Source organism: Myotis nattereri, assembly GCF_964212035.1.
Source record: "Myotis nattereri genome assembly, chromosome: 7".
NCBI classification, from domain to species: Eukaryota; Metazoa; Chordata; class Mammalia; order Chiroptera; family Vespertilionidae; genus Myotis; species Myotis nattereri.
In genome coordinates this window covers 22830736-22848803 of record NC_138082.1, presented here as the reverse complement: position 1 = coordinate 22848803, position 18068 = coordinate 22830736, and the positions used below count along the sequence as shown (strand labels likewise).

The window sequence follows — 18068 nt, the reverse complement described above, 5'->3', positions numbered from 1 at the left end:
ATTCCAAACTGCCATCTCCTGCTGCCTTGCTGGCATGGGGAGCATCTGACAGGTCACTACACCCCCTAATTCCAGGGCCCCTCCATCCTGAGAGCCCCCCACCCCCCCATTCTGGAGCTCTTATCTATTTAAGGTCCCTTTTCAACCTCTTCTGATAGCTTAGCCCTTTCACTTAAAACCTGACATCTTTATTCTCTCCAGTTCGGCTGAGGGGTGAGAACCACCCATGAATTAATATTTCACCTAACACCTCACCACACTCTGGGGGAAAGAGAAACCAAATATACATCTGGGTCTGCCTGTCCCCGACAAGTCTAGGATTGTCAGGAGATCGCCAACCCAGGGCAGGTGGGCAATGACCCCTGTCTGTGAGTGGGGCTGGGCACACAGGCCCATCCCCTGCAGCGAAGGAGGGGACTGTGGCCCAGTGGTTTGCCGACAGCCCAGGCTTTGAAGTCATACAAGCCTAGACTCACCAGGTCTCCTCCATTTACTGGTGTGATCTAGAGCAAGTCACTGAACTCCTCTACGCTTCCGTTTCCTCGCCTGTAACAAGATGCCACCCACTTCCCAGGACCCCTGTGAGGAGCACACTGCCAAGCACTTAGCTCAGCACCCTGGCATGTAAATGTTCATAGATGAGATCCAGTCATCATGACTCAAAACCACACACACATTCAGACCGAGCCCAGCTTTGGGGCTCAAGGGCAGCTTGGCTTGAGTCCCCAGCACACCTTCCCCAGCCCTCTTACCAGGGCAGAGCCTGCCTACACAAGTGTGTGGGTGCCACTACTCCAGTGCTCATTCTTGGGGACAAGAAGCAGATCCCGCTAGGCTAGCTCAAGTCAGAATGGGGGTTCACGTAGTTAGGACCTTTTTAGTGGCTCATATTTGGCTCCAATTAGCTTAAGCTAAAAAGAAAAAAGAAGAGGTCTCCCTTAATTCAGTGGTCACCAACCTTTTGGACCTCACGGACCACCAGTGGTCCACGGACCACCGGTTGGCAACCGCTGCCTTAGCTCACATCACCTAAAGTCCAGGGTTATTTGCCTCCAGGCACAGTTGGGCCAGGGGACTCCAAGGACACTACAGGACTTGTCCCTGTCACCCCCCACACCACCTCAGCTCTTTCTTCTCTGCACGTTCCAGTTCCAGCAAAGCTCTCCCCTCAGGCCAGTGGCTTCAGGCTTATTCTCTCAGCAACCTGCATGGGAAACTTGCTTCTTCCTTGATCGCTCCACCAAAAGGTCTGGGTGTTGGCAGGCCAAACTGGCTATATGAGCATTCCTCAACCAATCACCGGGGCCACGTAGACAGAGGGCAAGGAGTGAGGCAGTGCTGACAGAAGGCAGGAGCAGAAACCACCAGATGCCAGCCCCAACTCCATGTGCCCTCCCTCCAGTCAGCCTCACATGTCCAGCCCCCACTGCCCATGGCCTGAGGTCCTCACCAGTTCCCAAAGGCATTTCAGGAGTGAGAACCTAACTGGCCCAGCTGTTTGTTAGGCAGTGATTTCCATGCTGGGCTGCATACCAGGCGCTGCGTGCTGAGGATGGTGCCCATGGGTCAGGGGTCCCACTCGATCGCATCATGGGGGCAGAGGAGGGCTGAGACAGGGTCTCACAGGACAAACAAGGCAGCTTGGGCCCCTCACTGGGCGCGGCAGTTCTTGTCAGAAAACGTAAAAGAACCACAGGCCTCCCGAGTGACGCATCTAAAAACACGCATGACATCTAGAATGGAAACAGCTTTACTGATACCTGAGAAAAAGTGCAGAAGGAACATTCCTATGGCCACTTAGCCTGTCCCCTCGGGCCAGGTCATCCAGAGGCCTGACCATTTCTCTCCCCATTCCCTGGAGCCGTGGGTCATCCAGGGCCTCACTGGCCAGCGCCCAGATCCTGGGGAAGTCCACAGCCAGAGCCTGGAGAACACCCGTGGCCAGGCCCCTGCGGCCAGGGCGGGGCCCGCATGGAGGCTTCACCGGTCAAGGTCTAGAGCTTCTTGGGTCACCGTCCGGAGGCCAATGGAAAACAACTGCTCCCAGGGCTCCCGGATCCAGGCCAGCAGGGGGGTCAGCTGCTCTGGACACACGACACGCAGTGCCCAAAAACTCTCAAGCCGGGACACCTGGCAGACCAAGAGTGGCGAGTGAGACTCCGAGGACCGCACCAGAGAAGGGGCGGGAGATCGCAGCGAGGACCACTGCCCGCTTGCTGCCGGCCTCTTCCCTTCCCCAACCCAGTGTCACCCCCATAAACGACGCTGACTTTTTAAACAGAACCCGACCGATCCTACTGAAGGCCCCCAAAGGGCTTTCACGCCACTATCTTGTTTCTTTAATCTTCTCCGTTTTCCAGAATGGACGTTCTGGAGTCAGTTTCAAGGAACTGCTTGGGTTCCTAGCTCTACCACCTGTGACCTGGGCAAGCTGGTTAATGTCCCGAAACTGCAGTTTCCTCATCAGTATTAGGACTGATGAGAGGACCTCCTCATGTGCAGGTTGTAAAGGTTAACTGGCTGGCAGAAGAGCCCAATCAAATGCAAACCGCAGGGAGCAGCCGCCGCTGGGTGCTTCACTCAGGGCCACCCAGCTAACACAAGGCTGGGCTCCACGTTCATGGTGTTCCCACAGCCTAGAGCTGCCCCCCCCCCCCCCCCCCGCCCGCTATTGTCCAAACCCAGTGAGCCTCCCAGGTCCTTTCCCTACTTCCCTGCTCTCCCCATCCTGCCCCCAATTCCTAGCCTTCCTAGACCATTTCCCACACCACACTCTCTCTCTCACACACTCACATACACATGTGCGCACACCTCATCGTAGAAGACCAGCCGCAGGTCCTCCGGGGCCGTGCGATAGAGCAGCACGGAGCTCAAGCTGCTGAGTGGCTGCTGCTCCCTGACACACACGGAAGGGCCAGGCCCCGAGGGCAGGGCCTTCTCAGAGGCTTCGCCAGATGCCGCTGGAAGAGGGGCTTCTGCCTCGGACCCTACAAGGTCCTCATCTAACAGGTACAAGCTGGACAGAGTCAGCAACAGGGACACAGGACAGGTCTCGGGGCCTGCAGTAAAAGAGGCAGGGTGAGGTCGAGCGCAAGGCCGCAGAGAAGCCCAGACCCTGGGGCCCAGGCCCAGCGCGTGGGAGAAGAGGGCGAGCCACACCGAGGTGGCCACAAAGCAGCTAAGCCTCTGGGCCCAACGTCAGGGACCTCTAGCCTCCAAAACCTCTGAGGCCTAAGACAAAGGAAACCTGCCCACCACCCACTGGACTCAGAAAGGAGGGTCCATTCTCGCCTCCTCCCACAGGAGGAGGCAGAGCAGACCCAGCCAACCTGCTCCACCTCACAGCGAGCCTGGGCCCGAGAGCAAAGGTTTCTGGGCACCTCTCGGCCCACCCAGAGAGACTGGGGACACTGAGGGGGTTATCTGGGTATTCCCAGGAGTGACAGGAAGTCCCGATGCCAGGAACTGAGAATGCTACAAGGGCACGCAGAGGCCTCACCTTCAACCAGGAACACTTGAAGGTAGAAGAACCGGGAAGGCTCCGAGGAAGAGTCTCTTTCCAGTAGTGGCCTGCGGGGAAGGTGGCAGCCCCAGGAGAGAGTGGTCAGCTGGGGGGGGCGGGGGGGAGGAGTACCAAGAGGGGCAGACAGGGAGGAAGGGCCAGGCCTGGGGGCCTGAGGTCAGGTGGCCTGTGCTCGAAGAGCAGCCGCTGGAGACCAACCCCAGCCTCACCCTCCCACTGACTCACCAGAGTCGGTGCTCTGGGGTCACCTCCTCCTCTGTGGCACTGACGCTGCTCCTCCAGGCTGGGGGCAGAGACTGCAAGACATCTGGACGGTGCCAGCCAGAGACAGGGAGCCGTCATGACTCCACCTCTTCTCCCAACCTCACCGCCTCTCAACACCTTCCCATTCTCCGTATTTCTAGATTCCAGGAACTTCTCTGAGAGTGGAGTTTCATTACCCATGTGTCTCAGGCGTGGGTGGACCTATGACCCTCAGCCTGCCCTCCCTGTCTCTCCCTTTCCTCTCTCACCAGTGAGTTCCTCTAGGAAGGCTCGGCAATGCTTGGCATCTCGGGGCAGCAGGACACAGCTGCCCGCTCCAGCTGCCCACTCCAGCCGCAGGCTCTGTCCTGCCAGGCCCAGCTCTATGCAACTCAGATCCTGCAGGGGAACGGCCAGGGTTGGCTGCAGCCAGCTAGCTGGAGGCCCGCTGTGGAGAGAGGAGGGGCAGAGTGGCAGGAAGGAGAAGAGTGCAGTGAGACCCACAGGGGAACCCTGACCCTTCCCTGGCCACGGCCCCATTCACTCACCAGATCTCCCCTGTCACCTTCAACACATACAGCCTGTGGTCAGACACAACCACGAGACACAGACACTCCCCAGGGTGGCCTGCCAATACCAGTGGCACCTAAAGAGCAAAGGAAGTTGATGAGAAACAGAGAGGACCAGGAAGGCAGCTGCCAGACGGAGCGCCGAGCTCCTGTGACAGCACCTTCAGCCCGCCACTCCCTGCTCATCCATCCCGGCCTCCCCACTGGCCACGCTCTCCATCCCACAGCCCCTGCCCTTCACACTCTGCCAGACTAATTGTTCTAAAACATAAAACTGGGTGCCATCCCCTGCTTCCAATCCTTCAGGGGCTCCCATGGCCTTTGGGATCAAATCCAAACTCTTTAGCAGACACATGAGGTTGCTCCTCTTGGTCACAGCCCCCCACACCGCCCCCCCCATTCTGGCTGCCGCCATCAGGGCAGTTCTCCCCGCTACTCTCTCAAGTCTCCATGCATGTGCTGCTTCCTTTTCCTAGAACATCCTTCCTCCCTCCTCTGCAACTCATCCTTCAGGACTGGCTTAGCCATCACCTCCCCGGGAAGGGGCAGCTTCCCTAACCCCCTCAGGTGGATCAGATGCCCTTCTAGGGCCTTCGCCTGATCCCAGCACTATTGCATCACGTGATCATTGCCTGTCTCTCACACTGGAACGTAAGACAGAGGACAAGACTGATTTACTCTAGCTCCTTGGTGTCCAGCACATGCTAGGTGCTCAGCAGAGGGTCCAAACGCGTCCTGTATTTACAGTAATGACAGGAGGTCCCACTTACAGAGGCCAGGTGCTGGGCTGGGCAGTTTACAGACTTGACTCTCCCTGATGCTACCACACTCTGAAAGGTTAAGTGTTATCCCCCTTACAGAGGAGTGACAACAGAGACTCAAACATCAGGGACCGTGTCCACAGACACACAGCAAGTAACCGCTGGAGCCAAACGGGGAGCCAGACCTAGCAGTTCCAGAGCAACAGCTTAAGACTCCATTGGCTGTGATGGAACGAGCAGGCGCCCTGCTCAGCTAGGGGCAGGGGCAGTGCCAGGCTGGCACAGACCTTGATGCAGCACTGGAACTCCTCCTGGGCATCGGTGAACACCTCAACATCCAGGAAGAGCCGGAGTCGGTGGTCCACAGCGCGGAGGCCACAGCGCTCGGGGGCTGGGAACATGCAATGGGCCATCAGCCTGCCCCGGCTGCGCGGCTCCATCTTCCCTCCCCGGAACAGCAGCCCCGTCTCGTTGTGCCTATACTCACGGGGACTGAGGCTCCACTTGTGGCGGTCGTGGGAGCCCAGCGCCTGAGACGGGGTACTGTCAGCCCTGGTGCTGTCGTCACTTTCGCCAGGAGGGTCATCGTGGACGGTGCTGGGGGACTGTGACGAGGCTGGCAGCTGCTCTTCCTGGCTCTGCTCCCCGTTGGGGGCTCCCCCGGACAGAGCCAGGAGAACCACATGGTCACTACCACAGTTTGGACACACACTAGGAGACTCTGGAGAAAGGGATGGGTACAGTCCCCGTGAACCCCCACACAGCACCACAATCCCCCACCGTCTCATAATGCTCCCCACCCACTCTCAGACTCACCTAGTCCCCCATCTCCAGCTCCATACACTACCCACCATACACTACCCACCACTCCCAGCACACCTGCCTCCCTCTGCAGGCCTGGCTGCTAACCAATCACTCCCCATCCAGTGAAGGACAAGCAAACCCAGACCCATGGCCCACAGCCCCCTCAAAATACACCATGTCATTTCAGGCCTTCTTAAAGGAGCCAAATTCAACCACAGCCAAATTCTGGTTCCCTCCCACAGCCTGGGCTGGTCATGTGCTTCGATGCTCTACCAGCAATGTCTAAGCCCCAAATCAACAGACCAGGAAGGCAGGGTACCAGAGATGGGTCCAATTCCCGGCTCCATCACATAAAGGCTATCATCTATGCACTATGACAAGACTCCTACACTCTCTGTGCCTGGTTTCTCATCGGTAAGATGAGGATGATGACAGTGCCAATGTTTGTTTTTTTTAGAGAGTGAGAGAAGGGAGAGGGAGAGAAATAGAAACATCGATGAGAGAGAAACATGGGCCGGCTGCCTCCTGCACACCCCCTACTAGGTATCGTGCCCACAACCCGAGCATGTGCCCCGACCAGGAATCGAACTGGCGACCTCTTGGTGCAGGGTCGACACTCAACCACTGAACTACACGGGTCAGGCAACAGTGCCAACCTTACAAGGTTGCCAGGATGAGTGAACGTAATCAGGTACAGGCCAGGGATCAGCAACAAGAAGCATTCTTTGAGCAGCTACAACGTGCTTGGCATGTGCTGGAGCCTTCAAACAACTGACACCCCCCTCCCAAGACTTGGTTTAGGAGCCCAGCACTGTCCCTGGTGCCTTTCTGTCACACTGAAATCTCCCACCAGCACTTTGCGGCAATTTCATTCTCATCTTTGTTCGGACAAGATACCGGAGGCTCAAGCAAAAGTGAATGGAGCACACATGACTGTTCATTAATAATGCTCCCACTGAAGAAACCCCAGGGGCCACAGGACCCCCTGGAGGACAGCCAGGGCCTGGGCGGAGGCAGGGCTATTTCCACTACACACACTGCCCTGCTGAGCTTCAGGGGCCGCCGCCTCCTGGTAGGCTCAGGGTGAAGTTGGAGAGGGTCCATTTTCTGAATAAAATGTAAATTCCTGCTCCAGCTGCTGCCAGGAGGAAAGTAATAAAAAGCATGCATCTCAACATAGGACTTATCAAGAATATCTTTCTTCTTCAATGTCTTCAAATGTCTTTTTGACTGTCCTACAATGGAAAATTTTCTCATCTTAAAGAACATAATGCGAAGAGATGCCACAGGCACAACTCAGTATCTAGCAGCTTCCAAGGTCAGTCAGGAAGGACAATCTCAGCCAACTCCCAAAGCATCTTACTCAACAGCCAGACGTGCTCGGATGGCATCACTAAAACCCAGCAGTGCACTGAGGGCTCATTAGGTTTTATGTACTTTCTGAAATGTTAGCCAAAAAGGGGGGAAAGCCTCCAGGTTATGAAAAAATAATGAATATGTTTAAATAGTTACAGAGATTGTATTTCCTGACATTTCAGGAGGGGGAGATAATCTCTCCCTTTTTTGCTTCTGTAAATGTAGCAGGCAGACGGTTTTATTTTTCCTCCAGGCAGAAAGATGGTCCCCATTCCTTTCTTCCCTGGGGAACCCTTCCACACTCCCTCCCTCCAAGCCATTTTCCCCCACAACGGCAGGAGGTGCATGGGCAGGAGGTCAAGGGCAGGGCTTGTACCTGAGTTTTGGAACAGAGGCCTCCAGCCCTCCACACTGTCCAGTTCCAACCTGGTATCCCCTGGCTTGAAATCGTGGCCACAACGTAGACACTGGAGTCTGTCCTCCAGCTGGTCCCTTGCTTCCCCCAGCTGATGCTGAACCTTGGTGGCTGCTGGGGTCAACACAGCAAGCAGCTCCTGAAACAGGGTGGCCAGACGCAGCTGTGAGCAGGAGGACCCCGGCCCTCAGCTTCCAAGCTCCTACCAGCCTCCTGGGCCCCATCACCTGGACAGCGGCCTGGGCGTCAGGCTCCAGCACCACATAGCGACGCAAGTGCCGGTCTGGGCGAATGTAAGAGAAGCGAAGAGCGAGGACAGGGCGCAACAGGGGCGGCTCTGAGCCCTGTGAGAAAAGAGGGGACCAAAAAAACAAAACAAAACAAAGAAAAAAAACAGCAGAGGGATTAGAGTTATACTGAGAGCACAGAGGGAAACATAGCTCTGGACTCCATTAAAATGCTTTTGCTACCATCGCGCTCTGGCCCGCACACAAGCTCTGCTCCTGGCCGGCCACCCAAGCCGCCCGGGGCCACCTTTGGCCCCCAGCCACCTCCTCGACTATGGGGAGCCATGTTGTCAGAGCTGGCTCCCAAAAACAGCCCAGCGCCTCCTCCAGAACCCCACCCCCACACTCACCTCAGGCGGTGGGTCCCTCTGGGCTTCAGTCTCGGGCTCTATTTCAGCTGCCTCCAGACTCTGGAGCTCGAGCCGTTCCAGGGTTCGAGCTGCTTGGAGTTCCACCTCAAACAGGTGGCCAGACGTGACCCGGAGAAAGCGCTCCTTGCCCCGCACGCCCTGAGGTCCCTCTAAGGGACATACCAACATGGGGCGACAGAGCTCCGCTGAGGAGAAACCAAGAGGGGGCCCTGTAAGGACGGAAAGGTGCCCAGACTCTGCCCTCCCGTGAGCTGGCCCTCCATCCACAAGGGGCCAGCCACCCCACTCCCCCAAACACACCAAGAGCTCACCTTCCACTTCTTCCTCCTCCTCCTCCTCCTCTTCCTCTTTTCCCTGCTCCTCAAACTCCTCTTCCGCCTGTGGCTCCGGCCCCATGCTGACCTCCTCTGCCACTTTCTGTGGTGACTCCTCTGGAAGTGGAGGACTGGGCACAGGCTCTGGGCTCAGTGTGTCCGGGGGCAGTGTGCCGAGGGCAGGAGTCTTAGAGGAAGCCAGAGCGGGGATTCCCGAGGTCTCGAGGTGATTTCTGTACTGCAGCCAGTCCCGGCCAAACTGTTCCCGGAAGCTGTTCATGAGTTCAAGTTCCCGATGCTGCTGCACAAACCGTCCTGGACAGGTGTGTATTGGGGCAGGGCAGGGGGCGGGGGAGGTACACAGCTCAGCCAGCCCCCATCCCTTCCACCTCCCTGTGAGTGCTCCTCAGGGTGAAGTAAAAGTCTGTGTAACAGGTGGAGGTGGTAAGGGTTCAGAGAGAGGCTAAAGGCTCCCCCCAGCAACATGCCCCAAAGCATATTCTACGAAACACCCTGGTCACCTGCAGTTCACAACCGCACCTCATGTACTGCTTTGGGAGATTCGCCACCCAGAGCAGCATTGAAGGTCCTGCGATGGCCCAGAGGGAGGACACCTACTTGTTTACCAAGCATCGCCCAAACTATCTGGCCACGGAATCCTTGTGGCATCCCACTAATTCAAGTTCCTTGTAAAACACTTCGGAAGGTGCTGTCCAGGAGCGGTCTCTTCTCCTTTCCCCAAACTAAGAGGAAAGACTAAGAGGCCCTCTGCAGTGCTGCGCTCCACCCAACAACATTCCCAACCAGAGCACTGGGAGCGCTGGGCTGGGACACGGGAGGCTGGGGGAGGGCCGACTCACCAGCCGGGGAGGGGTCCGGAGTCCGGGGCTCTGGGTCCGTGTCACTGGGTTCTGAGATACTTGCCCGCCTCACGCGAACTCGGCCCTGAGTTTGGGTAGAGTGATGAAATTCCATGAAAGCCAGGCCGCCCACCCACACGCAAGGACAAAGCCTTACTATTCTTAGAGCCCCAGTCAAGGGACCCAACCCCAGGTACAAGGCAGCCTCGGACGCTGTTACCTTCAACTTACGAATCGGGGGCTGGGCCACAATGCCCCCTGAGGAGGGGCTGTCACTCAAGTCAACACCCCCCGAGGTTTCAGTGGTGCTCCCCACCGGCCAGGACGGAGTCGGGGCCTCTGAGGATGTGGAAGTCTGGCGTGTGACAACAGGAAAGAGAAAGAGGTCAGAGCCAGAGGAACCTCTGTCCTACCCAAGCTGGCCGAGAGGCGGGACCCATCTCCAGCTGCCCGGGAGGCCCCTTACCCCGAAACCCTGCTTCCTTCAGCTAGCGTCCTCCCAAAGCAGCCCTTGCTGTCCCACTCCCGCCCCTCCCCGTCACACTCACCTGGAAATCAGTCAGTAATAAGACCTTCCCATCAAGAAGGAACTGAACGAAGAGAAAAGAGGAGGGGCAGTGTTGGGGGGGGGCTCATTCCCTGGGGGAGCTCCAAGCCCAGGTGGGAGCCCTCCTGGGCCTGTGAGGACCACCAGGCTCAGCAGGTGGTACCAGCAAAATAAGCAAGAAGTAAAGGGTCCAGTTAGAGGGTGAGAACAGGCAAGAGGTGCAGGGGTGAGGACGGCCGGGGCAGGAAAGGGAAAGCGAGCGGATATGGGAAGATCACTCACGCCGGAAGCAGCACCCCTGGCCCGGGGTGACAAGTACTGGGCGGTGGCCGCTCGGTGTGCAGGGTGGAACCACAAAGGGTTTCCCTCCAGGTAGAGCTGAGGGGCAGGAAGGAGACAGAGGTGGGTGTGAGCCTCCCTGTGGGAGGAAGGGCACTGACCACATCAGCACGGGAAGGAGGGAGGGGCGCAAAGCTGGCTTCCAGGCCTTTGAAGCGCCCAAGCCTCACCTTGCGGAGCTCAGCCAGCAGGCACAGTGGTGCCAGTGCCCTGTGTTCTTCCAACAGGTTGTATGCCACATCGAGGTGCCGCAGCTTCCTCAGCTGCTCCAGGCCTGGCGGAGGCGAGAAAAGAGGAAGGGCATATGAGTGAGAGCAAGCGTGGGGAGGGTGGGGGTCGGGCTGGGGGTAGGCTGGGGAGGGTGCAGGGAAAAGATAACCCTGGGCACCTCAGACCTGCCGGTGAGCGAGCATTAGCTCTGGAGGGACACGGTTCCCAGGCCGCCTGGCCATCCTGAGTCTCACACTGCCCCATCCCCTCCATGTCTGCCCCACCCTCCCCTACTCCCTGCCTACCACCACCGCACTCCCCCACTCACCATGCAGGCCCTGGAGCTCATTGCCTCGCAGTATCAGGGTCCCCAGAGTAGCTCCTGAGGGTCCCATTCTCGGCACCGAACACAGGTGGTTATAGGAGATGTCCAGATGGTAGAGCTCAGACAAGTCCTGGGAGGAAGCGGGTGACAAAGAGCCTTTCCTTGACCAAACCCTAGGCTCCCCTAAGCCCTCTTCTCCACTAGGCCTTATCCTTGGCCTGTGAAAACGGCAAACTCTCAGCACAAACGATTTCATCTACCCATCCTCTCCCCCACGTTAAACTTGAACCAGTACTAGTTCAGTTTCTGATAGCTCAAGCCCACATCCCTAGGATGACGACTCCAGCCCCCTTACATTCCAGCCCGGAAAAACTCAAGGCTGCCAGGAGAACTGCGTTTGTTCCAGCCAGCACCTAAAGATGGGGCCCGTCTCCCAGCTTCCGTGGGGTTAGAAGCCTAACTTTGGCAAGTGCCAGTTAACAAACCCAGACAGGTTGGTTTCACATAGTCCAATGTCCCCTTCCTGCTTTTTTTTTTTTTTTTTTTAATATATTTGTATTGATTTCAGAGAGGAAGGCAGAGGGAGAGATAGAAACATCCATGATGAGAGAGAATCATCAGTCAGCTGACTCCTGCACGCCCCCAACTGGGGATGGAGCCTGCAACACGGGCATGTGCCCTTGACCGGAATCGAACCCGGGACCCTTCAGTCCCCAGGCCGATGTTCTATCCGCTGAGCCAAACCAGGTAGGGCCCCTTCCTGCTTTTTGTAAATTTCCACTTCCCTGACTTCAGAGGAACCTGACTAGAGTCCGGCCAAGGACAGGATCTGCTCAAGCCTCCGCTGGCCCCCTCCCCATCTCCTCACTCCCACTTAACAAGCCCAATTACCTCTGCACAAACCGAACTGGAGTTCAGCTCCTGCTGAATAGTTTATTACTGATTAGGAGTTTTACTACTGATTAAACATCACAACCGTTTATTACTTAATAAACTACCACAATAGTTTATTATTAAAACCTGTTCTTACTACTTTAACTAGTGTCTGGCTTTCTCTTTCACTGGGAGACAGAAGAGAAGGGTTCTTCACTATCATCACAAGAGCCACCCTTTTCTGGCTATGCACTGGGCTAAGTAGCATCAGATACTCTTCATAATCATTCTAATACAAAAGTGAGTACTCCTGCCCTGGTCAGTGTGCTCGGTGGTTAGAGCATTAGCCTGCACACCGAAGGGCATGTCCCTGGGTTGCAGTTTCGATCCCCTCCCCAGTCGCAGCGCAGGCCGAAGGCAACCAATGGAATGTGGAAGGCAACCAATGTGTTTCTCGCACATAGATGTCTCTCTCCCCCTCATTCCCTCCTTTCCACTCTAAAAATCAATGGAAAAATGTCCTCAGGTGAGGAGTAACAAAAAAAAGCACAACAAAAAAGTGAGTACTCCTCTGGTTTCCACTTTTCTGGTGAAGAAAAACCTAGAGGTTAACTAACTTGTCCCAAGTCACACATAGGAGCTGAGATGTGAATACTGGTTTGTCTTAGGCTGAGCCTGAGCCCCCAAACCACACTGCCTCACAGGATACAGCTCCATCCCACGGGCAAGAGCACGTGGAAGCACAACTGGGTCCAGGAGAGGTCAGAGCAGAACCATTAGAGGCCCCAGTGGCATCGGCTCCAGGCAGACTCCTCACACTCACCATCAGGAAGTCCTTGCAGCCCTGGAGTTGATTGTGGCTCAGGTTCAAGAAGCGCAGAGCTGACAAGAGACGCTGCGGGGATGGGAAGAGGAAGCAGAGGGTCGGACACCTCCAGGCAGCCAGCTGGCCCCCTCCCTACAGACCCACCCTGTCCTTCCCCAACCCCCTTCCCTCTGAGGCACTCACCAGGGAGCCGTCTAAGGCAGTCAGTGCATTGTAGCTGAAGTCGGCAGAAAGCAGAGCCAGCCAGGGCAGGGCAGAGCAGAGGTCACCACCGCAGGCTGAGAGGAGCTCCTGAGACAAGGTGCTCAGTCACCTCCACTCTCCCCTCCGCCCCACACCAAGGCCTCACTCTATGGCCCAACCATTCATTCATTCTTTATGCTGAGTTCAGTCTGAGTACAGACTTAGAGAGAGCCCAGGGCCCTATCCTCAAGGTGTCCACTGTGGGGAGAGTGAGGTGCCAGAGAGGAGAATATATAACACAGTCTGGTAGGTGTGACTATGAATACATGGACAGGTACAGAGTGTTGTGGGAGCACAGTGGAGGGAGGAAGTACACTGTCCAGAGGGACGCAGGGGCAGGAGCAGGGAAGGCTGCAGAGAAGGGGGAATATCAGAGTTTGGTCCTCTAGGTGTCTCAGGACAAGGCGTCTGGGCCCACCCCCATCCTCCTTACCTCTAATGTCTGGATGCTCCGGCTGCAAATCAGGGTCTCCAGCTGGGAATAGATGCCACGGAGGCCATGAAGGCAGTGGACAGGGACACCTCGGAGCTGCAGCAAAGGAAGGGAAGAAGGGGAAAGATGACAAAGCCAACTATGGTTCAGGGAAGCATTAAGTGGAAGAGAGAGTCGATGCCACATTACTGCAGAGCAATGGAAACTCTCAGGCCTGCCCCTCCTCCATCAAAAGAAGCCACCTCTCTTTCCCCATCCTCAAAAGGCTGCCTCAAACTGGATTTAATGTTGCAACATCCCCCAATGCCCCATACCTCCAGCTGCCGAAGGGACTTGAAGGGGAAAATCTTGATGGGCCCTGGGAGGCCAGGACCAGGGACATGGACCAGCTAAAAGGAAAAACATTCAGGTCAGTGAGGTATGGCACATCTCCCTTTCCTTGGCATGTCTTTCTTAGCACAGCCACCCATAGCTCTCACATCTTTTGGATCTGAGCCCTGCAGATTTCTTGCACCCATGCTACACCCCAACCCCACCTCCACTATTCTCCTGGGCTTTTCGTATATCCTGCCCCGTTCCCACCCCAGAACCTTGAGTGAAAGCGTTTTCTGCAGCACATCGAAGAGGAACTGAAGCTGGAGGATGACAGGGGAGTCGGTGGGGTGGGAGGGCAGAGCCACAAAGCCTGTCTGGCCAGGGCCCCATGGCCCCAGGTACAGCTCAAATACGTGGTTCAGCTGCTGCAGTGTGGCAGTCAGAAGGCTCAGTGTGCTACAGCCAGACAGGACCACATCCCCTGCAAGGGAGAGGGGCAGACAGGAAGGACAACATAAGGAAAGGCTCTTTCCCTTTATTTTGAGACTTTGTGACCCCAGGACACACCCACTCCAGTCTATATTGTAGACCTTCCACTATAGGATCAAATTTTTTATCTTCTCCTCACTTAAAAGTTGTCAAAGGCTCCTCCATCTTCAAAACAAGCCTTAACTCTTCAGCCTGACATGTGAGATTGCTTCATTACATGCCCCTGACTTTTCTAAATTTCCTTTCCCTTCTGCTCAGAAGAGCCTGTTCTACTCACACTGCTGGAAACAGGGTCAACCTGGTTCATAACACCTCCATTTTCTGACACAACCCTTCTACTCTGCCCAGCTTGACACCCCCAGGCAGTTTTCTCAATACATAATACTGTTCAACTTTTCACTATACTCACTCCTTTTATGTAAAAACTAGGGGCCACCCTGGCCGGTTTGGCTCAGTGGATGGAGCGTTGGCCTGTGGACTGAGGGGTCCCGGGCTTGATTCCAGTCAAGGACATGTGCCTTGGTTGCGGGCACATCCCCAGTGGGGAGTGTGCAGGAGGCAGCTCATCGATGTTTCTCTCTCTCATCAATGTTTCTGACTCTCTATCCCTCTCCCTTCCTCTCTGTGGAAATTGATAAAATATATTTTAAAAAATAATAATAAAAATTCATGGATAATAAGGACCATTATAAACTTATGAACAATAATATATACAGAGGCAGAGCTGCCTCAAACAGATTGTCAAACTGCAGTGGGAAGGCCGGGGAGGTTTGGGGGGCAGGAGGGAGGGGGGTAAGAGATCAACCGAAGGACTTGTATGCATGCATATAAGCATAACCAATTGACATAAGACACTGGGGGGTAGGGGAGGCCAGGGGATTGTCAAGGGCGGGGGGAAAAAAAAGGACACATATGTAATACCCTTTGTAATACTTTAAGCAATAAAATAATAATAATAATAATAATAATAATAATAATAAAAATAAAAACTAGGGGCCTGGTGCACAGGATTCATGCACCGGTGGGGTGGGGGGGCATGGCCTGCGGGGATTGGCCTGCTGTGGGAGTGCTGCTCATCCTGGTCAGCCTAGCAGCACTCCCACTGTGGGAGCGCACTGACCACCAGGGGGCAGCTCCTGCATTGAGCGTCTGCCCCCTGGTGGTCAGTGCACATAATAGCTACTGGTCTACCGGTTGTTCTGGTCATTAGGCTGTTCGGTCACTGGGCTTTTATTATATAGGATTAACTGGGCATTTTATCTTTTTTTTTTTTTCTGGTTGCAAAGGTAATATGCACACTTACAGAAACTCTCAAACAGTACCAAAATTCATGTCACAGAAAGAATAACCACTCATGATAGCACCAAGGTATTGCTCTCTCTGTTAAAACTGCTCTCTCCAATGAGATTGTCACCCTTCAGGGAATCTTTTGGTATTCAACCCTGTACTTAAAAAAGTGCAACTATATGGTAGGCACAGAGAATTTTTCTTTACCTTTTTAAAAAATATAAGGATACAGTCAAAGGATGTCCTAGCAATAGCACAAATAAGTCCCCCTAAACCCTTCAGCCAATTTCCCCCATGGTTACATTCATATATGGTACAATGTCAAAACCAGAAAACTGGCAATGGTACAATGTACACTTTTATAGTCCTATGCCATGTCATTTGTGTAGATTCCTAAAGCCAACACCACAATCAAGATACCAAACTATTCCTTTACCACAAAGATCTCCCTCCTACTACCTCTTTTTACCCACACACACTATCATCCCTAACCCCTGGAGCCAAGTCAGGTTCTTGCCGAATAAATTAACAAATCCCATAACCTTGCATGAAGGACTTTCTATGTACCAGACACTAGATACAGACATGGTTCAAGGACTCTTCCCACCCTCAAAGAGCCTCCCAGTCTAGAAGAGCAGATTAGATATGTGCGCAGTTAATTTCACAAACCAGTTTCAACTGCTACGAGAGATTTCACAGAGACTATCAATGGGAGTGCAGTGATGGAAGGCACCTACCAGTAACTGAGTGATATGTGCCAGACAACTGTTACTTCATTTAAACTTCATCTAAGTCTCCTAAAGAACACTATTGACTCCCCTCTTACAAATACAGAAATTGGGGCTCAGAGTAGTTAAGAATATTGATTTGATATCATATAGCTGGTAGGAAGCTGCTACTTCTGTGTGATCTCAAAGCCAACACTTTCCTAACCACAACGAATGCCAAACATGTGCTAAACAACTATTATGGCTCCACTGTGCCCGGGCACTGAGAAGTGCTATTATAATAACAGCTACCACTTTGGGGCACTGACAATATACGCCAACACTGTACTAAATGCTTTATGTGAATTGGAATTAATCCCCACAACCACCTTTGAGCTAAGTACAATCATTATACCATTATGCTGGTGAGAAGAACAGGCTCAAAAAACTTAAAACAATGAGGCCAAGTATGAAGGAGAGTTGGGTTTCAAATCCCGTGCTTTTAACGATGCTCTACTTAGGTCCTCGCCACACAACAGTGATGAGGCCCTGTCTCCGGTCTCGAGGGGTCTCCAGCCAAGTGAGGATCCCCTTCCTGTGAGCGCCCAGAGGGCGCACGGAGGAAGCGGCAGTGGAGCCGGCCGGGAAGCATGGCTACGGTTTAAACTGTCAAAGACAAAGGACATTAGGCAACAGCGAACAAACCCCGAAGGAGTAAGGAAAGTGACACACACCCTCGCGACCCTAAAGAGCTGTAACTCCCTGACTCTTCAGGGGGAGTGGCCCTGGAAGGCAGCACGCACCCCACCTTGCCCCAACCCCAACTCAACCGGAAGTCCACTCACCCGATTCCCGCAGCAGCCCCGCGAGCTTCCACAACAGGGAGTCCCGCGGGGCCGTTGTCATGGCCACGGGACGCTGGGGGCGGAGCCTGTAGAAAGAGGAAGCGAAAGAGCCTCAGGTGGGTGGTACTGCCCAAAGGCCAGGATGTCCGTGCAAACCGAGGCCTCGCGCGGAGAAATAAAGCAAGAAAGAGGCCAAGAGCGTCCTCCACGTTGCCCTTCTGAGGAGCACGAGGCCTGGTCAGCCAGACTCACCCCGCTGGGCGATCCGCTCACCGGCTCCGGAGCCCGGCGCTCAGCATTGAGAGACGGGAAGTACCACCCCGGAAAAAAGGCCAGATGGAGGGAGGACCGGAAAGCACGCCTTCGCTGCCGGAAACCACGCCCTAAGTCGTGCACACGTGTCGGGTGGGGGCGTGCTCGCTGCTGCCGGCGGAGGCCGGCCTTGGGGCGGAGCTGCCTGTGCCCCGACCGCGTCCCGGAGCTGGGCCCCCACCACCTCCGCCCCGCCTCGGGCCCCTCACAGCCTGGGGCGCCCGCTGGGCTTGCCGCGGCCCCTCCCAGCCAAAGAGGGAAACCCGACTGGCTGTTTGCAGACTGGGAGGGGAAACAGCTTCGAGAAGTGGAATTTGCTGTTAGGAAAAGACTCCTCCAAAGCGAATTGCAATTAAAGGAGAGCGTGTCCTCCACAGCAAGTGTTTTGATGTGTGTGAAAGAGCTGGGGCTGGCGGAGGTGCCACTTCTGGGGTTCCTTTGGCACTTTTTCCCAAATCTCCCTCCAGTCTCTGGGTGTGTTTTTTTTTTCCCCCTTCAGCAATATCGGGCTCACATTAGTGATTGGTAACGTTCTACGTGCATCTCGTCTTTGTTTTTACGGTGCTTCACCGCATCTGAAAGTCGTAATAAACTAGCGGCACGCGGGCCACATGCTTGAACGTGTTAGGGAAAAGGGGACCTGGCCCTGAACGCATCTGCCTAGTGTTGCAGGTGGTGTGCGGGTTCTTGATGTACCGCAGGAAAGATTTCACAGTAGGACTCCTGGTGATTTTTAAATTATTAAAGCTGGGGACAGTGAGACAAGAGCCTAGGATAGAAGAAGCAACAGGAGAGGAACTAGGCGGAAAAGTGA

The 18068-nt window shown here is 54.9% G+C and overlaps 1 protein-coding gene across 1 annotated transcript; it reads right to left on the bottom strand.

Moving 5' to 3' along the window:
• Positions 1 to 1733: 1733 nt before the first annotated feature.
• On the bottom strand, positions 1734 to 17003 carry STK11IP (serine/threonine kinase 11 interacting protein; the record flags this gene model as incomplete). The annotated part of the gene is made up of 24 exons (XM_081096003.1): positions 1734 to 2130; positions 2812 to 3059; positions 3500 to 3570; positions 3749 to 3830; positions 4036 to 4214; positions 4315 to 4412; positions 5384 to 5487; positions 5584 to 5817; positions 7633 to 7810; positions 7899 to 8015; positions 8309 to 8514; positions 8641 to 8958; positions 9504 to 9588; positions 9724 to 9858; positions 10052 to 10093; positions 10333 to 10428; positions 10560 to 10663; positions 10928 to 11054; positions 12621 to 12692; positions 12807 to 12914; positions 13300 to 13395; positions 13614 to 13688; positions 13890 to 14095; positions 16943 to 17003. The coding sequence occupies 24 exons, from the start codon at positions 17001 to 17003 to the stop codon at positions 1981 to 1983; spliced, it is 3192 nt and encodes a 1063-aa protein (XP_080952129.1). The 3' UTR covers positions 1734 to 1980.
• Between the last annotated feature and the right edge of the window lie 1065 nt (positions 17004 to 18068).